The sequence below is a fragment of the Lissotriton vulgaris genome, chromosome 4_1, assembly GCF_964263255.1.
Source record: "Lissotriton vulgaris chromosome 4_1, aLisVul1.2, whole genome shotgun sequence".
NCBI lineage: Eukaryota > Metazoa > Chordata > Amphibia > Caudata > Salamandridae > Lissotriton > Lissotriton vulgaris.
In genome coordinates, this window is record NC_141691.1 from 208,379,643 (window position 1) to 208,403,752 (window position 24,110).

The 24,110-nt window shown below is 43.0% G+C and overlaps 1 protein-coding gene across 1 annotated transcript in view; it reads right to left on the reverse strand.

Moving 5' to 3' along the window:
• Positions 1-24,110, reverse strand: part of GRIA3 (glutamate ionotropic receptor AMPA type subunit 3) — a 1,215,811-nt gene that overhangs the window by 888,430 nt on the left and 303,271 nt on the right. The window contains exon 3 of the mRNA XM_086918509.1: positions 5,441-5,680. Coding sequence (XP_086774635.1) covers positions 5,441-5,680 — 240 coding nt within the window. The remainder of the gene's footprint in view (positions 1-5,440; positions 5,681-24,110) is intronic.

Genomic DNA, 24,110 nt, shown 5'->3' on the forward strand with positions numbered 1-24,110 from the left:
TGGTCCTTTGGTTGACATTGTATTTTTGCCCATAACTTTGCTTGGGGTGGTCCTAGGAGGATGGGACAACCACTGAATCGTGCAGCATGATATGCTCTGTGTGTTCAAGGCACCTGCTTGCCCTCTCCCTAGGTAAGGGGTGAATTCAAAATCATCACCTCTCTCAATGCCTGATGTTTTTCAACATTCAATTTTGTGAATTTGTTATATATTTTTTTTTTTTAGTATGTAAAGGTAAAGTTGAAGTACCAAAGGGTTGTGGGTACCGTAGATCTCCCCATTGCGTAGCAGAATGGGAATTCTTGCATGAATTCTGTGTTTTTAATGAAATGCGTAGTTACCAAATCTCTGCATCTTCTGCTAGAAGAGCGGAGTTCATTGCCCAGGGTTAATAGATTTCTGTGTATTTCTGTGCTTACTGCACTAAGAGCTGCATATCCTGTTAGTTAGCAGATATTTTCCACCTGATAAATGTCAGGAGTTTAGGGCCATATGTATGAACACATTTTCCCATGGACACAAAATGGGTAAAACCCTTTGATACATATGGCCCAAAGACCTGCTAAAACGTATACTAGGGATATGATTTTTAACACAAGACTCGTAATCCTAGCACAATAATAGCTTTTGACATGTGGTAAAATCTTAACCATCAAAAGGGAGATTGTTGTGCAATAGTTTGTCTATTGAAGTGGAGAGATGCTCAAAAACGGATTTATAGTCCTTATTACTTAGGCACTCTTTCTAATTGGTCTTTAGGGGTGTGGGGAACTCCATGCTTTAGCAGCTTAAACAGGGGCTCCTTCTGGGTCTGATAAGCTGGCAAACTGAATTAATTGTTTATGGGCCTCTTATGTCTGCAGACAAAATGCTGACAAATAGCGCTGCTCCCAAATACCATGAGAGAAGTCTGTGAGCTTTCAGGTGGCATGCTCAGGAAAGAGAACACATAAAGAAAAAAAGTTGAATAGTAGAAAATGCAGAGAGCAAAACCCATTAGAAAACAATGAGTATGACAGAGAAAGATATGAAAGAAAAAGTGAGGATGACAGAAAAAGGATGAGTAGATACAAAGGGAAAAAAGAACGGAAGGCAAAAAGAAGGGTGTCAGGGAGGAAGAGAATGTTCAGGGAAGAAAGGTGAAAAGTAGGATGAAAGGGTAAATGAATGACTGGATGGAGTAAGAGAAATGACTTCAGAAAGTGTGCACGTATCGGAGTATTGAAGAATGCACAGATGAAGAAGAATGAATGAATGGATGGTTAAAATATAAATGTGTTCATGAACATATTGATGAGTGGATGGGTGAAAAGATGGATGGGGCAAGGGGTAGGTACATGTAAAGGTGAAAGTATGGACAGATGGATGGATGAATAGATAGAAAGATAAATAGATGGATAGGTGGAAGACAAGTCAAAGGAACTCTTCTTAGGAAGCTTGCATTGGCTCACTTGACACGCTCGGTCTGATTTGATATATGTTTGAAGTTGGGGATACTTTAATTTTCTGGCTACTCCTGCTGGTCTGGCATATGGAAGTTTACACTAAATTGCAATTTTTGGGTACAATATTACTGCACAAACCGTATGGTTTTTCTCTGCACTTTTTCCTGCCAGTGAACCCATAGTTTGTGTGAGCAAACACCACAATATTCTAAGTTTTTCAGCTCAGCTCAGAACAGGATATAAGATCTTGTAATGAGTTAAAACTCATTCTAAGCAGAGTCGGTAAGGCAGCACTAGGGAAATACTGAACGCGGTGTGTCAATGCTTGATGCTTCCCTCGGCGGTCTCACCTCCCGGGAACTTCAGAGCCAGTGGAACGCGGGCCTTACTGACGCACTCAGCTGGAGAAGCCTATTTCCTTCTTATGAAAAGCACTTGATCCAGTCAAGATGACAGCAAACTAACAGCCTTCACATAAAATACTCCAGTTTGTAACCCATGGCATGGAGTAGAGAGAGAGATGTTATTATACTGTGCAATCTCCATAGTTTATGCCTCCAGCGGTGAGCTCACATGAGGGCACATTATAGGGAAGCCTGACAGCTCCTGTGTTGTTATTTTCGACGGAAGCCTATCAGGAACATATACGAAGCCTTTCATTTGCTATTCAGCACAAGCAGTCAGTCACCATTATTACTGCGCGGGCTCTGGAGATGCCCCCTTACTTGAAGGCCCATCACAATGCATTAGGTGAGCCGCTGAAACTACCTAACATTGCAGGTGCTGCCAAGTGCAATTAGTGCCTGTCAGGAGATGGCACGGAATCCCTGCTTCTTGCAGGTTAATGCGCCACTACAGAATACACCGTTCCGCCATCTTGGTTTTTATCTATCTGCAAGTAGAAAGATATGGATTTCAGTGGGCTTTTTTAAGGCCACTGAATAAGCTGTTTTTTTTCCTATATGCGAAAGGCATGGTTTGCTTTGATTATTTCCCCTTAAACAATCAGGGTTGGTTGGTACGGTGGGCACTCAGGCATGGGCGAGGAGCCAGTATTGGAGTTGCAGCTGTGGGCCTCTTTTCTGGCCAGGGTGGTGGCCAATTTGGGCTGTTTCTGTGCTGTTCAGGTGTTGCCATTGGCCCAGTGGGGGCCTGAGTGGCTTTTCCGAGGCAGATGGGCCTTTTGCTACCTCCCTTTTACCAACGGGGTGGAGACGTCATTCCCCTCTCGCTGGGCTGGCCCATTAATGTATGCAGATTAAGCAGGGGCAGGCAGCCTGAGTAGAAGTGGCCTCACTTGCATTCAGGTGTGGTTCACAACTGTGAAGTAAGCTGGGTACAAAGAGTCCTGGCAACATTTGCATTTTTTTTGTCTCAGTGAGGTTAAGAAAATATGCCTCTTTTAGAGACCCCACTTCATAATACTTAAAACAGGAATGCAGTGTTTTGCGAAAAAGAGAATTCTGCAAATGTAGGCCACTTTTTTTATGGTGCCCAGGCCTATTTTTGATCCCAATCCAACCCTTTATAACCTAACAAGAGATCACAGGAAAATGGCTGGGAGCTATTTATTTATTTATTTATTGTATTTGTTTATAAAGTTTTATATAGCGCAAACTAGATCCCATAGGATATCAGAGCGGTTTACATTAGGAAGGAAAGGAAGGACAATAATGCAAATACATCAACAGGTAGGGATAAAACAAGCATGATCACAGATTACACGGCAAATGCCACAATGAGGTCATATTAAACAATTGTACAAGGGTAGGGAAGGAGGGGCATAATATGTCATAAAGAAACGTAGTAGTAAATGATGGAACAATGGGAATAGGAACAAAATCATCGGGGAGGAGAGCCTAGTCCACTTACGGAAGGAATTTATTCATAAGGAATTTTTTGACTTTCAATTTGAACACCGTTGTTTCGGAGATTCTGCGTACCTCCGGTGGTAGAGGGTTCCATATCTTTGGGGCAGCGCCAGCGAAGGCTCTGTGACAAGTTCTCTTTTTGCTCAGGATAGGTGGTTTCAGGAGGAAAGTAGTGGCACTTCTTGACCCTCTTACACCACAGTATAGTTCAAGCTTTTGCGCCAGGTACCTGGGAGTATTGAAGTGGATGGCTTTGTGCATCATAACGGCAATCTTTAACTGAATTCGTGCTTCGTAGGGGAGCCAATTTTGTGATTTTAGGACTGGCGATATGTGCTCATTGCGTTTGGAGCCTGTAACCAGTCTAGCAGCAGCATTCAGACAAGGGAATTCAAACTTGACATGGGTCGGCTTACTGATGCTCTTGACCGCAAATCAATTGCCTGCCTGTATGCATGAGGATGAGGCATTATCCTTGAATGCCTGAACTCAGGGTCCTTCATCACATTGTGCAGAGGGGCCCATTATTTTGGGCTCCGTCACTGGACTCTTTTTCCAAACTGGTAACTTTGTCACTGTGCCAGACAACTGGTTTGGGAGAATGGAAGGATCTTGACATAGGAGTCCATTTCTAATTGATGCCACACATAAATACCCCACTTCTCAGATTACCCACTGGCATCCGCATAAGCTGTTGAGGTTTTACCACTATAATACACTGAGATTGCTAATATGCCTAGGCATGCTGGAACTCTGATTTTAAATTAAAATTCCTGCCATGCCTTCTTTGTTGGCCAGATCCCTTTATGGTGTGTTTGCAGAGCTGTACAATCTGTTGCCATTCTCAACAAAGTAATGTGCATTTTATTATATTTACTTTATTTATATTTATTGATGATATCACAATCAAAGGCATGGGGCAAACAGTGCTGTGTATGATTTGAGGTGGTATCAACGCGATGTAGGTTATAGAGTATATCGTACATATCAAAAAGGGTACAGTATTGTTGGGCATAGTAACAATAAACAGGATCAATGAAAGGATGTTTCTATTGTGTGCACAGGAGAATTTGTTTGATTTGATCAGGCGATGTAGCAAGCAGTGGGTCTGTATTTTCCTACTGAATGGTAAGTTAGAAGGGTAGATAATTAAATGTGTGGTGGGCAGTTCCAAAGTTGCATTTTCACTATGTGCTTCGGGACAGGCACTCTTGAGAATGTGAGGTAAGGGTAATGACTTATCGTGCCAGAAGCATTGGCAATGCCAATAGATCTGATCTCAAATGTTGTGCACTCTCCATACCTAAACATCCATGTAGGTTAATGATTGCCCTCATCATGTGCTGCTGCCAGAGAAAACATCATACATTATCTAGGTATCTAAGACACTTTAATAGCATAACAATGTCATGTGCGATGAAAATTCAATCTCAGACAGCTGGGTAAATAAAGAAGATGATCACAGCTGTGTGAAGAGCAAGCTCTTCTATTGTTGAAGCACACAACTTCTATCCAGTTAAAACAGGTACTCCTAGCTCCCAACATGCTCCTCGAGCAATGCTTGCATAATTGTCTGCCAACATTTGCGCTGTCAAACCCGACCATCTAAAGGCCCTTAGCATGGGCGGCACATTGAAAAGTTTACTTCTAGCACTTTTGGCTACATTTTGTGCAGAAGACTAATCTATATGTTCTGCTACATTACATTACATCATGCCATGTCGTTATCTTGTTGTCTCCTATGATGCTCTGTTATGGTAAAATGTCTTATTGTGCACTATAGGCATCAAAGGGGCTCTGCATAGGCCTGCAAGAGGAGGGGTTTATGGTAATTATAAATAAAGTGCTGTCATTGTAAAAACACTTCCTGAGACTAGTTGGTTTTGTAGTACCATCGTGACTGAGGAACAATGTTCTTTTTTGTGCTACTTTTCAGAAACAAGCATTTTGAGTAGAGGCTCAAATGTGGACAAAATGTCAGGCTCCTGTCTCAGAATTGGGAATACCAAAGCGTGCTAACTGAAATGATGAATCTCTTTCTTTTCATTTATACGTTTTCTTTGAGTGAAATACTTTCTGCATTACTTTACAGGAAACGAATAGTAGTAAAAGGCATGTTCCTACCTCTTTCAGTGTCATAGAGGTACACAAACTTCTGCCAGTCATAGTCGCTCAGAAGACTCAAGATGGCGCCTTTCAGCGGTGGTCGCATCTGGATGACGAACTGCACGTCGGCATCAGTCGGGAAGCTGGGTGTGATGAAGGATGTGTGCAGGGCCCCACAGAAGGAGGTCAGGGTGTTCATGGACATCTGGTCATAGAATCCAAAGATGGCATACACTCCTCGAGAAAACTGTGAACAGACTGGGAGAAAAAGATTTGGAATCAGACCTCGTGAACAAAGCTTCTTGGGTTTTGGAACACAAAGCATAATATTCTCATCGTTAAATGCCAATAACAGAGGCATGCATAACATATCATTTAAATAATTTGTAAGTAGGAGTGGCCCATGCAGGTAAGAGAGGAGCGGGGGTGTCAGGGGGAGCCGACAGACAAAGAGGGAAAATAAAACAATTATAAAAAGAAATACACTTCTCGTGCGCTTGCCACATTGCCGACTCGGTGTTGTGGTGAGCGCAAAGTAAGTCCTTTTCTTTTTATTTATTAATTTATTTCCCTCATCGTCGTCTGTTGACTTCCCCCAACCCCACCCCACCCCACCACTCTTACCTGCATGGGCCGCTCCTGTTTGTATGATCAAACCAGTTTCTAATAGCAGTATAATAATTATGATTGAATGAAGAGAAAAACTTCAACATCGAAATCAGGAACTTCACCTTGGCGAAGGACAGCAATTCTTTCCTGACCTTGCTGTGGTGAACTTTGCTTACCTGTGACTTGCACCAGTGTGCCGTATTACTGCCACTGTATGTTTCATCCTGAAAGACAGGGGGCCTCATTTATGAGGTTTTGTCATAGGGAAGGGCAGCAGGCCTTCCTGCTTCACTTCCCTACGGCAAAGGAAAAGGGCAGGAATGCGCCGTATCTATAAGACCAGGGCCGGACTGGCCGTAGCTGGCACTGGGCGTTTCTCCTGTTGGTCGCTATGGTGTGGGCTGATTTTTGGCCCCCGGGACCGTTTTTGTTACAGGGACGTTTTTCAGAATAGCTGCAATATTGGCCCAGACACACAGCACTGCAGCACCCCCAAACCCATCTGGGGGGCCGGCAGAGCACTTTGCCAGGGCGGGTTTTGGTTCCCAGTCCGGCCCTGTGTAAGATACGGCGCATTCCTGTCCTTTTCCCCTGCGCCGACGCACAATGGGCTGCAATGCTGCCTGAGTTGCGTGATGATTATTTTTTGTACAAGGAGGGAGACCTTTCTGTTCAAAAATAATCACAAGGCTTTCCTCTTTCTATGTGTGCTGCACAATGCAGCACACATAGAAAAAGGAAAAACAAGGAGAAAAAAGATATTTCTCCCTGTTGCGCCTCCCTTACGCCTCCCATGGGGAGGCGTAAGCTTGTGGCATTGCCTCAGATTTACGATTTCTCGTAAATCTGGGGCAGTGTCAAAAGGCTATGGATGTTGCTGGGAACGCCTTCAGCAACACCCATTGCACGCCCCTTTAACGCAGAACACTGCTTTAAACGGACTGATATTTATCAGGCAGCAGTACACCAAAAAAAGTGGCTTAGAGCTGCCTGATAAATATTACGCAGGCTTCTGCGCCACGGAATGTCATAAAAAATTACGTTCCGATGGCACAAGGGGCTTCATAAATGAGGCCCTGGGTATCAGGTGATTGGGGAATTAAAAATGCATGCACTGTCTGGTAAGGACCAGGGAAGGCAAGGGTGCAGGGTTTGAAGCATGGGAGGGTCTGGAGGCCTGATAAGATGCAAAGGAGCACAATGCTGAATAAAAGAAACATTTGCTGTTTTTATTGGCCCTTTTGTGGTCAGAAACCCTGCAATTCCAAGGGGGTCACAAAAAGGGGTTTTAGACTTTGCAAAGCAATTTTATCAGTCAAAAAAATCCTTTCTGACTCATAAAAGAGTTTTTGTGATCCTTTTCGCATTAGAAATTGGAGGGGGGTGAAAGCGGACCCTGCCTATTTCTGATTCGGAGTCGGATGTATCAATGGTTTGTGACTAAAGTTGCAGGTACAAACTATTGATTAAGTACTAACGCCCGAGTTGGGGTAGTAACTGATTCACAAAAGGAACCCTTCTCATTTAGGAATCCTGCCAGCAGACTCGGGTGGGGGAGCAGGCAGCAGTTCAAGTTTTCCCAAATAAGGAGAAAAGCCATAACTGCTGGTTTTTGGTGCGGAAAGACCAGCTGGAATCGGGGTTTTCAGCTCTCTCATATCCTCACACAAAAAATGGTGCACATACAATAAAGGCCTACGTGTGTTTCTTGCCTATTTCCCATTGTTGCAGAGTTCATGGACCTCAGCAGGCTAAATAGAAGGGGATATTGAAAACAACAAGGGGCCCCAATTCAGTCAGCAGGAGACCTCGGGGAACATATTTATTCAAACAACAATGGTCCCATGCATGTTCGAATTTAAAACCAATAAATATAGACAAAATCAAATCTATATTTAGAATGACATGTCCAGCCGGACAGAGGTCCTTCAAGAATAACACAAAGATACCTTCCACAGGAGCCCTGTGTGGTACACAAGCCTGTGCCCAACACTTGCAGGGTGTTTACAGTTGGTGGAAAGTTAGACGGTTTTTAAGGCAAACAAGCGTTGTTCTGTTCAAATGCTAATTATACAGAAAATGCCAACCAGCACCATTATATCCATTTAGCAATCAAATATGCGTATAAGGTGCTAAAGCAAGTCGACGGCGTTTCGGTCCCCCTAAACAGTCATGGGGACCATCATCAGGACAAAACAATAATTGCCTTTTTCGCTAAACCTCACAAAATGCCGAGGCAACATGAGAATAGTATCCGGTCGTATGGAATTGCGATAAGGCTCGGACCAGCAGCCCCAAGTAGGATGTGGGTTGCCGCGTTACTCAATCGTAACCGGGCGACACCAGGGAAAGCCGATATGGATGGTCTAGGAGATTTGCCCTGGCGTCATTTTCTGTATGATTAACATTTGAACAGAACAACGCTTGTTTGCCTTAAAAACCGTCTAACTTTCCACCAACTGTTGTTTGAATAAATAGAAGGGGAAGCGTGGAAAGCAGCTCCTGGGTGTGCTACAATGTGAACTGCCACCTAATTATTCTAAAAATACACTCACAAGTTCAGGAGAAGAAAAGGTTTAAGGCTCAACTAGTGTCCAAGTTCTAGCAGTAGGAAGCTAGGTTGAGCAGTCAAAGCTTACTGCAGAAGGTAGTAGTAAGTTTGGAACTACTAGTACATTAAAAGTCCAATACCCAAGCACTGCTAGATATTTTAAAAAAAATTGGTCTTCTTTTATACACATAAATTATAGGAGGGGTGCAAAAATGTCCAGCGAAATAAGCCAAACGTTATTAGCAACTTCACAGGTTGAGATACAGCTGCAAACATATTTACACTGGTTGCACAGTAAGGATCTATGGTCACATTTTACAGTGGGACCCAGGCACAAAATTATGCAATAGGTGAAATAGCAAAAGATGTCTGCTGTCTTCAGAGACACTTATATCTCAGTTCTCCTATTACGGCTTTGTTTCTAGAATACACTCAATGAAACAATGGTACTGGAAACCATGTATGCTGTAGATGCCTCCCTGGGCAACTAAACCCCTTTTCACTTTCTAGTGCCAAGAGTTAATTTTTGGAAGACATGTCCTCTACTGCTAGATTACGTGTGTATCACCACCATCTTGAGTATTATGTACAGTCATGTTCAGAAGTTAAAGCAATGGGGGACACTTTCCTTGCAAACGATAGACGGTGGCCTTGCATACACAGTACAGGCGCTAGGACACTACCCCGCCTCCTTTTACCTCACCTTCACCCACACACACTCACTCTTCTCTCTGCAGCCAAGCACAACCCTGAACAATTACACAGAAATATGCCCGGAGGAAATAAGATGCAATAAAACATGCCTGCTATTCATTATATATTCATGAAGGAAGTTCTTCTCAATTACACACATTAACTGCACATTTAGAATTCGAACAATGAATCATATCAGAAGATCTGCAGTGTTTGACAGCCAGCCTGCTTTACTCTTAATAGATGTCTGATTTCAGCAATGGCTGATAAAGTTGGTGTGGTTTTACACTCGGAAATTGTATTGTGAGCACTGGACATTGGTCAAGAATAATCTATATATTTAAACCACAAACTGTTATTAAAACCCACGTCTTTGACTATATATTAGCACATTTCAAAAAACCAAGTTCTGCATGAAAATTAAACTCCTGCCTTACAAATTGTTTTATTTTAAAACTCTTAAGCTGATGTCTGGATCAGCAATGCTAAATAATTTCGAAAAAGCATCACCGGAGGTACATTAAAAAGATATTGCAAGCCACCGATGAGAAGGAAGAAGGTTGAGTTCCTTCATAAGGTCCTAGAACTTCAGTTTGCCTCAAAGCTTGGAATGTTTTAATTTTTATATTAATTTATCTACCACTAGTGGTGATGCTTCGAGTTTAAAACCTTTCGTGGTATCCAACCTGGTCTTTACCTCTCACTGTGAATGACCCTCATGCTGAAAAGTGGGATACAGTGGTTGGGGATGGATGTATGATTGATTATATAATCTGCTCATTTCCTTACACCTGTTATCAACCTTACCATTCACTGGGCCTTTTGACATCAGGTACCAAAAGTGTTGGGCATTCTCTTGTTTGGAGTAGCCTGCATTTATGTCCTGCGGTATTAAAAAAAAATATTGCTGTCTTATGATGTCATAGGGATAGTCTGATGTAATGCGCTTGTATGTGTCTAATTGATTACTATCATACTTATGCCTAAAATGCTGACATTGCAATGCTACACTTTGTGTTTGCCTGGAAGCAGTAGCTAACTATCAATATTTCTTTCCTTCTAATATCCTAAAGGTAGAGGTGCATACACCTTAAGATACTCTAGATGGAAATATTGTGGGTCCAGCTCGCCTACTTACAAAGGGAAAGAAACATTTCTTATATTATCCAGGTCACCCATGGGTCTAATTTCGTCTCTGTGGTCACCTCTCATGGTCTCCAGTCCGAAGGAGGTAGCACCAAACACTCTTGGGATCTTGCGTTTGCATTGGCTGCATGGCCCTAGTGCCCTTTAGTCTACTCTTTGTGGAGAATGATTGCCGTCAGCTCATTGTACAATTGCAAAGCCCTTTATTATACCTCACAAGGCTTATGAGAGAAATAAGAAATCTATGGCTAGGAAGGAACCAAAAGTATATAGGTTGGCTCTACTTGGTGTCTGACCTCTCGAAGCCTTTTCGGCCCATCAGCCCTTATCTATAAAGCAGCCTCTATCACTGACAGCTTCATGGAACTCATACCGAACATAAGAATTCTATATGGGTAATATATGCTGCACTCAATTTGGATGTTCGCATATATAGAAATATATCAGAATTCATGGCCCAAAAATTACGGATATAATATGGTCATCAATTGGGTTAAGTGTTCATTAAGAGTACTGCATAATTCTAACAATGTGGACAGAAGAAACAAATCCCACTCTCGAGCTGCTAGTACATTAGTAGACTGAATTTAGAGTGTGCCCCTTAGGGGTGGAGAATCAAAGAGGAACATTCTATTTAGCTCATTGTTGCTCTGAAAAGCTAAGGGCCTGATTATGAATTTGACGGTGCTGGAGCAGGCACTGGTGCAGTCCATGCCGTGCAGGTACTGTGGTGCATGCACACAGGAGGGCACAACATGTGCCCCCCTGCATGCATCATATGGCCCAGAGACAACAGAGGCCTCTGTAGGACCCCCTTTGATTCCTCTCTGCCCACCAGGCATATTATGAGTTTCATCTCTGCAACGCAATAAAAACCGTGGCAGAGAGGAAACTCATAATATGCTTGGTGGGTCCCCGGTGGTCCCACCTAGCATATTGCAGCCTCAAGACTGTGGCGCCACCACCAGGGATCTCTGTTCCCTGGCAGTTGCAGTGGTGAAATGGCAGTGCGATAGCACAACTTGTAATGGGGCAGTTGGACTGCCGGTGCAGCGGTGGCTGGACCACACCACCGCGCCACCGTGAGTCTGGCAGCCCATGGTCCGCCAGGCTCATAATCAGGCACTAAGCATGATATCAAAAGCATTAGAACCATGCTCCCCTCCACATCCTCAGTAAAAGAAACACGTTATGTATGTGAAATCCGATACAACTGTCAATGTTATATCAAAACAACCAAAGTTGGTGATGTCTAGTTGCTCCATCTCAATAATCAACAATAAGAAAACATTTGTTTTGTCTTATTTGTTTCTATATAAGATGAAACCATAAATAAAAAAGAGCATATAAAGTACATGCGTTACATCATTTACCCTCTCAGACACCACAGTACACCACAATACTTTTTGAGACGCTGCACAGCCATCATCTTCCCTTGCTCACAACTGTTCTGGCTGAATGCTGGAAGCCACTAACCATTCAGTGTCAGACATTTTACATTTTCGGTGCAATAGCTTGTTTGTGCTCCATGAAATCTTTGTCAATCCGGGGGAAAGTAGAGGTGTTCAAAGTGTTTTTTCATGCAGTGCTTCCATTTTACAGCAAAAACTACAAAACATACAAAAGGTAAAACAGTTATATGCGATTGACGTGATTTTGGCTTTCATGTAGAAGTCCGGACCATCTCAATGCTTTGGTAAGAAAGCGTAATGCATGCACATTTCTCCTATGGGTAACCCAACACTGTTGATGGAAAGGTACATCAAATAACAAAGTGTGGCTCTGGTTTGCAGTGCTCATGATGCTTGTTATGCCACTGTCACTTGACTTTTCCCTCTCAAGTGCTGACTGACCTCAGGCCTGTCAAGTATCACGCATCAGGCGTGAGGCTAGCTCATTTCAATGTGGTGTTCCCGCATCACTGCACTGAAATGCATTGTCACATATTTTTGCCAATGACCGCACTCTGTCTGCTGACAGCACTGAAACTGGCTGCGTACGGCAGGTACTAGCGCGCGCTGGTGCCACTGCCACCTCTGCATGAGCCCGGCCCGGGCCGCAACAGATTTCAATTGCCAGAACTGGCCCAGTAACAGTTAAAGATCTGTAAGTGCCGTGCTACAATGTAACGATCTTTTGTCTGCTGCCTGAAAACCCGGGCGGGGTCTTCCCTCTGCAGAGTCGTTGCGTTACAGTCTCTGTGACGCCGTGGTGGGGGGATGTGACCTCACCTCCTGGAACAGGAAGTCGGCGGGCCGGGGTCGGCCTCGACTGGCTCGGGAAATTAACTAAAAATGGAGATCAAGAAGTCACTGAGAGCGGTGCCACTGCAGCTACCCCGACCTCGCTGCTTGAACCGCAATGGTGCAGGTGACCTGCCATGAATGGACGCCAGGACAAGACACAGCCTTCCAGCAGCTGCTCACTGCCATTACTGCCGGTAATAAATCGATGATAAATAATTATGCAGGAATATGAGATCTGCCCGCACTCAATCCCAGGCCCACTAGCGCCGGCTGAGAGTGACTCAGTATGAGGTAGGCCATTGTTACTACAGTTAGTTAGTAGTAGGTGAAGTCTTCACTAACAATATGCATAGTCCGACTCTCACTCTGCTGCTATATTTGGTTTATAAATTACAAATATTATTAAATAACAGTTTTGCTCACGGTCAATCAGTTGCCTGGCCACAGCTGAACTGTAGTTTTCAAGGACGAGGCACTGCGTGACAAAGTCGTTTTGAGCCGGTCAGGTGAGTGACTCTCTCTGGGGGTGGGCCGTCCGATTCAAATTAAACACTACTTTCAGATCCACAGCGTCACTTAAGTCAGCAAAGCCTTGTGTAGCTCTCTGTGACAGCCTGCTAGTGGTGTGATCTGAGTGCCGGGCAGGTAGCGTTGTGCCGACACTGGCGCGGCAGCCCGCCCAGGGTATAATCATTTACTTTTATGGAGAGTCAGTCGAGTACTACTCCTTTTTTAAATAATTATAGCACCCTGGCTCCCGTCTGTAACTTGTGTGTCTGACTGAGGCTTGCCAATCAATGGTGTCTGGTGCCGATCTGCGGTGTTCCCTTATCAGCTGTGTTGACTGAGACTGTTAATTTGAATTTAGGCAGCTCATCTGTGCTGCTGGGCAGATAGTTGTGTGCCGGCCAGGGTTGCCGAACTAGGATATTCATGGGTTGAAGGTGGTTTTTCTAAATAATACACTACACTACCCTGGTTGTTGGCTGTGACTGTCAGCCTGAGGCCTGCTCAGTGCCTGACTGACTGCGGTGGCGTCCTCGAGTCAAATGACTTGTGTTAAAACTCTTCATTTTAGTGCCCTTCCATTTCTGTGGCTCTGCAGCAGTTTGATCTGCTTAGAGTTTCTCCTTGCTAAAATGGGAATAATTTGTGATAATGATGTTTTCTTCCACTTAGTTGCTTGATTTTCCTCGGGACAATGTGTCACTCATAGTCGTTGAAATGTCACTCATAATTACGCTGAAAATATAAAAATGTCACTCATACAAATCTGAAACCTTGGCAGCCTTGTGGCCTTGGTCACTGAAAAGCTAATCTACGTAAGCACATGCACACAAAAGCCTTGTGAGTTCCTGGTGAAACACGGTTTCGCAGTACACTTGAGAAATGAACACCCACTTTCAGCACCAACTAACATTTGTGAGAAAAACTGTGTTCGGACAGAGGCTAAAGAAATGTGGAAACTTTTATTAACTACCTGACGTCCACCAGCTAGGAACTTTGCACAACTTTGTTCATATAATGAAAACTTTACAGACTTTAAACTCAATCGGATAGGGTACATTCCCATCGGCATAGTGTGAAACAATTATACTTTCCCTTTTTAGTAGAAGAGGAGCAGGGCAGGCCCACAATTTTACCAACCAATTTCTCTGTTACATTTCCCTGTTAAAATACTAGACAGAGTTCTAGTAGAGAGACAGTAAAAACATGGACAGAGTAGAACTCAATCCTGTCAGACCTTCAGTTTGATTTCAGGAGAGGCCTGGGGCTGTTGAGCAGTGTCTCAATGTAGAGCTTCTAATAGACAAATATTTGAAGGCCAAAAGAGGCTTTTTACACCTAGACATCATGGACCAGAGCAGCGTATTTGACTGTGATAGTCATGTCAAACTGGGGTTCGATAATTCGCTGAGGTTGGATAATTCTATTATCCACTTTCATATTTTTTGTACCAGCACATTACTGCTCAGGTCTGATATGGCCCCAGGGGGGAATGCTCAAAATCCTTTAGATTACGGAGCATTCTGGCACCTTTCCTGTTCACTCTATACATTATTAGTCTGAAAGTGGCACTTTTTCAGACACAAGCAGATATGCCTAAAATTGGCTCCCGCCCATTTCCCGTCTTACTCCATGCTGATGACACCGTCCTCCTAGCCAGAACTCCAGTTGGTCTATAGAAGTTATTGAATGCCTTGGAGGAACTGAATTTCAAAGCCAATCTGAATAACATTTTCACAATGTCCTGTGGGAAAGGAGCATATAAATCTTGCAAATTATCATGAAAAGGAACTAAGATACGTAGGGTTGAAACATTTTCTTACCTGGGGATCTTATTTGAGCAGACTGGTAATTGAAAGCGTTTACATGTTGTTAAGGAAAAGCAACTAAATAAAAATGCAGAGGGAATATTTTGATTTGCTTTGAAATTAGGCAGTAGGCATGGTTTACTCTAGGAATTGCTTGTCTGCAGTAAGTTACGGCTCGGGTGGGTGACGGTATTTGGACTCCCAGAGTTCACAAAGATGGGAAAACTTTTTTGCTGGGAGATTGTTGGCAGTTCCCAAAAGTAATACAGCCTACATTGTGCACAAAGAATTAGCATTTCCCTTTAAAGCACATATTATTAAAATACTACCTCTACAGCTCTGGCACTTTATTTGGACTAAATTATGAACTGGTTTTAACAGATTACTTATTACTGATTGTTTAACATTAAAAAATGCTTCTAATATTCCATGGTTGGCTTTTATAGGGAAACTGTATCATACCATTGGAGTAACCTTGGATATTACAGACCCCGGGGCTACCATCACAATGTCAAAATTAGAAATTAAATGTAAATGATTTTTTTTTTCGGAAGGCTAAAGAGAGTCTAATGAAATTGTTCAACCTGCAGTAGTTAGCCTCAATTTGTTGTTAACAGCTGAAGCCATTCAGCCCTATCTACTGCACATAACAAACCCTCAGCATCAATTTGAATAGACTAGACTTCATCTCAATATGATATATTTCTTGATAGCCTATCCTGAAATGGGCTAGTGGCTTAAGGATATTAGAATTTCTTGATGCAATCATATCTGTGTACGAAACACGACACACTTTGTTTCATTGCACACATTCTATAGGAAGGCACGGGCCTGCTATTCAAAGCCTTCATTTCGAGATTATAAACAATGTAGACCCACTTATTTATCAGCAAAAACTAGAATCCTTAGTTGTTTGTGTTCCACCCATTAAATGTATAAACAAATTGTTCAGAATCATGAAACTTGTCTTTATTTAATTGTAGGATGTATGTGAATTTGTCTTTCTATATTTGGTATATTTCATGCATCATCACATTTTAATGATCTACGGCATCCAATTAATCAGTGCATTTTATGGACTTCATATAATTTTTTTTAGTTCTTAAAACTGAAAAAAGAAAGAATATATATGTCTACAAACTAATGCGCATGTGTGTGTTTATGCATATATATATATATGTGTTTGTGCATATGTATATATTCACAAAACAAAGGTTGAAGTGACGTTATAGTCAGGTGAAAATGTCAGATAAAACATACCATTTGAAACTAACAAAACATCTAAAAGTCATTAGTTATAGTTATCTCAAGTAACTAAAACTCCTGTCCTATAGTAACTATAACTCAAGTCTTCTTCATGCACAGTGTTTTCATCAAAACCATCATTTCAGATGTTGCAATCATGTTATCAATAATGTTATACATGTCATGAGTGCGGTCATAAGCAGTGCATAACTAGGGCGCAAGTTATTCTTACTTTACGGCATGAGTAAAACAGAGCACTCTTTTGGAAAATTTCATGAAGATTCACCAATAGGCACCAAAGTTATTGCCAAACCAAATAAGTAGTTCCTATGAAACATAGTCCTAAAAATGTTGTCCTAACTATAACTACAGAGTATACACACACACATATATATAGGACTATATTGCTGGCATGTGACCACTAGGAGTACATTAACGCTCACCTGTGATCAAGGCGTGAGGACGCCGAAACGCGTAAGGACTTTGAGCGCGCACTGCCAATGACGTGACGAATAAAAGTCAGTTGCTTCCTAAGTTCGATGTTGGGCTCTTTTTGTGCAAGTGGCTAAACCGCATGGTTCCAGGATCTCCATTCCTGTTATTGAGCTCGCCCTGCAGGACCGGGGGCCCCCAGCAAAATGGAGGTGTTTTCTTGAAATACTTATCGAGGGGGCATGGACCGCTCTCCGTTGTTTGCCAGCTGTAAGGACTTCCGCGGCAATATGGCTATCACGGAGTGAAAGGGAGATGAGAGAGGCAGATTCCTCTCTCGGGTAACATCGCAGAAGCCACACTAATAACGTCGTTGCACAGTATCCTGCACTCGCAGTATGTAACAAAGGATGCATCGCCAATGAATAACACTGCAAGTATGAAAAATATCACGCTATTAAGCAAAGATGAAAATTTCATGGCATATTCACAATGACTGTGGTGGTGCATTCTGGGGCCAGTAGGACTATATTGCTGGCATGTGACCACTAGAAGTACATTAACGCTCACCTGTGATCAAGGCGTGAGGACGCCGAAACGCGTAAGGACTTTGAGCGCGCACTGCCAATGACGTGACGAATAAAAGTCAGTTGCTTCCTAAGTTCGATGTTGGGCTCTTTTTGTGCAAGTGGCTAAACCGCATGGTTCCAGGATCTCCATTCCTGTTATTGAGCTCGCCCTGCAGGACCGGGGGCCCCCAGCAAAATGGAGGTGTTTTCTTGAAATACTTATCGAGGGGGCATGGACCGCTCTCCGTTGTTTGCCAGCTGTAAGGACTTCCGCTGCAATATGGCTATCACGGAGTGAAAGGGAGATGAGAGAGGCAGATTCCTCTCTCGGGTAACATCACAGAAGCCACACTAATAACGTCGTTGCACAGTATCCTGCACTCGCAGTATGTAACAAAGGATGCATCGCCAATGAATAACACTGCAAGTATGAAAAATATCACGCTATTAAGCAAAGATGAAAATTTCATGGCATATTCACAATGACTGTGGTGGTGCATTCTGGGGCCAGTAGGACTATATTGCTGGCATGTGACCACTAGGAGTACATTAACGCTCACCTGTGATCAAGGCGTGAGGACGCCGAAACGCGTAAGGACTTTGAGCGCGCACTGCCAATGACGTGACGAATAAAAGTCAGTTGCTTCCTAAGTTCGATGTTGGGCTCTTTTTGTGCAAGTGGCTAAACCGCATGGTTCCAGGATCTCCATTCCTGTTATTGAGCTCGCCCTGCAGGACCGGGGGCCCCCAGCAAAATGGAGGTGTTTTCTTGAAATATATATATATATATATATATATATATATATGCATAATAATTGCACAGTGGTAGTAATAATAGGAGCATTTTTTGTTTGCCTTATGAGTTAGACGTTGTTTGATTAATGTCCAGAAAACTTTCCAATAAAAAAGTGTATCCACCTCCGCACCTCCCTCTTCCTGTAAAGTTTCAAGGTCAGTCAAGCAAGAGCTTAGAAAAAGGAGTGTGTCCCAAAGCAATTACTTCTACCATGCATTTTTCATAGGAAAAATTAGACAATGATACAGAAAGCTAGTCCGCGCTACTGCAGGAGCGTCTAGCGTGTGGGTAGGTTTGCAAGCTTTGGGCTGCACGCATGATAGGTTACCATACCTTACTGTGCTGCCCCACGGGAACAGACTGTGGGGCCCTTTAGGGACACCTTTAGGGTCACCCCACTACTGCAGAACCACTAGGCCTGCACCCTTACAGACCCAGAGAGGTTGTTTTTTACTCCTTTTTCTTTTCTTTTCACTGTGTAGTACTGTTTACTTGAGGTCCTGAGGAATTGCAAATTAAGCAAGAAACATTTCGACCTGACCAGAGGGTTGAGATAGTTCCACTGTGCCCCTTACAGTCTCTACCTCCCCTCCCACCTTTTAACCAAGGGAATCAGTCACGCGAATAAATGTCCTTGTGAATTGATTCACCTTTTTTAATTCACTATCCCCACACGACTACACCTTCACCTTACCCCTCACACGCAGACAACCATTGGCTGGAACAAAAGAACTCCGACAAAGAGCTCCTTTTCGGCGCCCGTCAGACATTGCAGCGCCAGTCTGACGAGGAGCAAGTGGCCAATGATGAAGCTTGACATCTAGCTCGCTGGGTGTGTGAGGCCTCTCAGTTCCAACAAGGGAGCTTTCTGCTCCCTGCCTCAACTCTCCGAATATACTAACACACACTCATTCTTCTATGTTCTCGGGGAACTTTGTACCTTCTGCATTTAATGATACAGAAAGAACGGCTGGACAGAATGAAACCAAATTTGGCAGAAAGCTAGATGTTTATCCAGAAAGCAAATGTTTTGCAAATTGGTGTAATTCTGTACAGCTGTTTTAGAGAAATTAAGGTTACAAAGTTAGAGATATCTGTTGCTGCAGGACTCTTGCAGTAGAAAATGCCAAAACGCACAGTCTGGTTGGCGGTCCTGTAAGACACCCAAAGGCGATGTGATTGGCAGCTGCAACAAGAAGAAAAGTGTTGGGGCCGCCATTTTAGGACTCAAGGATTATGTCCCAAAGTCTTGAAAAACAAATAAACAACACAAAAAAGCCTGGATTGAGATATTCTGACCCCCCTAGACCTTGTGGTGTCCCATTGAAGCCAGGGCCTCACAATGCTGTCCCGACCAGGCTCCCACTGGACGAAAAAAAATTAAATAAAATATCAGCCAACCAGGAACCCACCCCTGCTGCCAACCCCCTCTTGCTTTATACGGCTGATGGCCACCCCGTGCCTCCCACAACAGAAGACAAGGGATTGACTACAAACATATCATTATAACATATCACTTCACTTTAAAGAAACAACAGAGAAATTCACTGGGAAAACAAGAGTGGAGGTGGCGTTATAAGTAAGGAAGGAAAACAACAGGGCAATTCACTAGTTATGTCATCAGTAAGTGGGTGTCATCCATTTTTTTTTTGCATTTTCAAGCTCTTTTTGCAATTTGACAGGAGGAAAGAACAATAAATGTCAGCTGACACAGAACTTAGTTTTGCCGAACTTGGGCGGGGGGGGGGGCATTTTACCTGTCTATAAAATAAATTAAACTCAGTGTACACCTATAGCAAAATATGGAGCAGAGGTTTGGGTATTACCAAATGTCATAAGCTTTTGGGTGCTCCAATCTCCTTCCTCAATTTGTGTGTCACAGTGAACTAAAACTACATTACATCGAAGATTATATAAGAGCGTCCAATGATTTATTCTGGTCAACCGTATGAAATAATAAGGCAGCGTCCCTTGCTAGAGATATCATAGTTGACTGTCTTAAATGCGAGAAAGGATCAAAATCCCATGGCTAGTAGAGGTGAGATCCAGTCTACACAGGATTAGTTATGGAAATGTTTTTGATAAACCCAACAAAATAGACCCTGCTCATACAAAAGAGCTGTGTGAGGCCCTGTATAGGTGTTATAACGAGGATAGATGTTTCAAAGGAGTTTAAGGAATGGTGAGTGTGTACTCCATAGGAAAATTCGAGAGCTTTTCCAAGATTAATATCCGTTCTTTTGAATTGTAGTACAAAGGACAGAGCTATTTTTCATTGCAGAAATTATTTTGTTAGGCTAATGCCCTCTTCGGTCCCTGCTCCTAGTCCTCCAACATCAAGGCGGTTCTCGGGTTGAATCCCTGTTCCTGAAAAATTATACTTACGATATTTTGGACATTGAAATTATTTGGAAACCAAAACAATTTACGCCAGAAAAGTAAAATTAGCCTTGAGAAAGCCCTGGCGCAAATCGCCAAGAGGGGGCGAAACACGTGTCGGCTGTCCATGTTCTATGAAAAATAATAAAGACACTAAATATTAATCTTGGAAAAGCTCTCGAATTTTCCTATGGAGTACACACTCACCATTCCTTAAACCTGTCTTTCTACATGAAGCCCAAGAGGTCCAGAGCTTCGAGTGTGTCTCTATTCACCTACAAACATAGCTTATTTAAGCGTTGTTAAAGCCTTGGAATTCTTGGACCTTTGCTACCTTATCCACAATGTTTCAAAGGAGTCCAGTTAATCTAGCATAGCTGTGTATCTGAATATTGAGAACGATCAACACCTGGCCAGCTACCTGACTGAACCAATGGGTCATTGGGAGCGTGGTCTTCTGTTTCGCCTAAGAGCTGGCACTGTTAAGTACCTACTATGCTTCCCCCTGGGCTTTCAATCAAATCTTGATTTCATTCCTTGCCCATGTAATGGGCACTCTGGCAAAACCCTGCTATATATATTTTTTTAAAGTTCTATGATCAATATATTCAACAAATTCTGCTCCCATTTTTAAAAAAAACATTATATAAATGCCTACAAAACCCTGCTCGTACTGGGCGAGGATGAGATAATTTGTGTAGGCAACTTTGTGAAAATTGCAGTCAGAGCCCGCACTTCAATGAATACCGTATAATTCACATCTTATAGATTGCATTTTATTGAAGAATCATGTGTTTGTTTTGTTTAAGATTTGATGATTGTGTATGTTTTTATATATTGCACGTGTTCGCTTCGATTGAATGAGAACAATAAAAGTATTGTGTATTTTTGTAAGTTGGAGTAATTTTTATTGTATTTGTAGAGTGAACCTGCTGCTTGACATAACCATTAAGTCGGGACATGGCAGTGGATGTTTGCATGCTTGCTAAATGTATCAGCTTGTGTTGATAATTGGACCAACAATTATAAAGACCCTCTATCTTAAGACACTGACTAGTGGGCAGCAGTGAATATTCCTGATTCCAATGGCAACATAGCCTTTTTCCTCCTCCAACACTAATGGTATCCTAATTTGGTCCCACTTGCCTTAATGTCCTCCAATTACACCCACATCTTTTTGAAGGCATCACATTCACTTTACGAAGAGGTGTTCCATCCCTCTACTTTCATCACACTGACAACTGTGCATTCAGAAGAAAACCCCATGGTCTAAGCGTTATCTTCTTTAACACTTATCACAAACTTTGGATGTGAATTAGTTAGTAATCAGATGTATTAAAATGTACTCTTAGAAGTAAAACAATGCTTGAACTCCGAGTTGTAAAGTGCACATGTTCTCCAGTAGTCACTGATTGGCTGGTGAATTTGTTTGATCTGGGCCTCGAGATGGGGTTGAAAGGAATTTCAACTAGGCGTTGGTGATTAAAAGTAGGCCAAATGAAAAATGGCTTATGCTGACCTCTTTGCTAGCGCTATAATCAAATGCTTGTAAGGAGAATTGTTATGGGTACAGTTCAGTTCTGTTGTGTTGGGACGGGTATCCATTACAGATGGTTGTGATTTATGTAGGGCAACAATGTAATATAAATTTTGTCTGAATACATTTGTGTGTAGTGGAGAAATGTGGTTGAATACAGTCTGGAGGGAAGATCTTTTCTGCAGCAATCATAAATGTTGTATAACACACAGAAATGTTTTGTATAGGGATACAGTAGAGACTATAATACAAACACTAAAATATGAAGATTAGGGAAACACATAGGGGCTAATTAGGATGTTGGTCGACAGCAGTCAGAGGCTTTCCAACCAACATCCATGGTTTGACTTCCGGATGACATGTTTCAATTACGGCGCTTGGAACTTCCAACAGGTTTGAGGAGCCCGTTGGCCAGTCGGAAGGGCTGAATATCCCATGAAGAAGGCGTTTCTGTCTTTGGGATTATGATGGCACTTTCCGAAAGCAGACCCATGTCGGCCTTTCTGGCATGAATTTGCTGTCAGAAAGTGCCTGTCAGAAAGTGCCTTTGGGGGCCCCTAGCAGGGCCCCCTTCCCACTGGCCCACCCGGAAGGGAGTTTGGGGCAGCTATGGTGACCCCCTGTAAATCCCTCCACCACAAATCCTGCCACATAGTGCAGGGATTTACACAGGCTCCCATTTCTCTATGGGAGTGTGTTCTACGGCCATTTACAGCCGCAGCACAAACTCTCTTGGAGAAATGGGAGCATGCGACCGACATTGTGATGTCGGGACCGCCGGCCAGAGGTCGGTCGGTCCTGAGACCGCAACGGTCCACCCTACATCGTAATCATGCCCTTAATATTGACAGTACTCTGTACAGTTTGAGTTTTATATCACAGCTTTAAACTTATTCTAACAAAGCCGAATATAACATTTGCAGTTGAAGGAACACAATAGTGAGGCTTTTGGTAAGTGTCAATTGATATTAGATCACTGGTCTCAGCTTCTCTTTCAGAATTTTTTCCAATGGATGACTGCAGAGCAACTCTCCTTCCATGCTAGTATGCCTTTCCTCCTACATTAGACCACGTCACCATACTAGACAACAGCTCATCCCTTACTAGGCCACCTATGTTTCCATACTAAAAACACACCTCCTCCCATACTAGACCACCTCTTCCCCAATACTATACCTCATCTACTCCCATGCTAGGCCGTCTCTGCTCCCACACTACCTAGACCACCTCACCTCTCATACTAGAATGCATCTCCTCTCAAACTAACCTACGTTTGCCCCTATACTAAACCATCTCTCCTATTCTTGACCACTTCTCCCCCATTATAGACAAGCTCTCTTCCCATAACAGACCACTTCTCCTTCCGCACTAGACCACATCACCTTTTCATCCCTCCTCCGGTTCTAGACCACCATTTCCACATACTAGAACACCGCTCCTCACATACTAGATAACATCTTATCCAGTACTAGACCACATCATCTTACTTGCTAAATGACATCTTCTCCCATACTAAATCACACCTTTCCCAATATACCACCTCGTCACCATACTAAACCACCCCTGCTCATAGACTAGATCACCACCCATCCCATTATAGACTACTTTCCTCACATGCTACACCATATTTCCTTCCGTAATAAACCCCCTCTTCTTCAATACTAGACCACTGCATCCCATCCTAGGCCACAGATCCTCACATACTATACCACCTCTTCTAAGATTAGTGTCCTGAACTATGTCTTCTCCCAAACTACACCACCTCTCTTCTCTTATTTGACCAGCACTCCTCCCATAAAATACCTCATCTTGTTCCACATGTTGAGGAGGTGACAATTATGTGTTGGTGTACACGCTGTAGCTATGCAGAGGTAGGTTGGAATTTATGATTACTCATAATGTGAATGAGCTTAATAATTCTCAATTGATTGCAGCCTTTGGCTCTGTTTTTATGTCACTTAATTGCAAGTTTATATTAATTGCAAGTTTATATAGCGCTAGGATCGACTCCCGGAGGAGTATCTCCGCGCTTCGACCGCTGCGAAACCCTTCCTGGCTTCCCTGAGAGATGGTCCCTTAATGGGTATCTCCAGGGTGAGACCAGGCATCCCCGGCGGTCTGGTGGGGCCGTTAGTGCAGATGAGGCAAGCTTATGCCCAGAGTTGCCGAG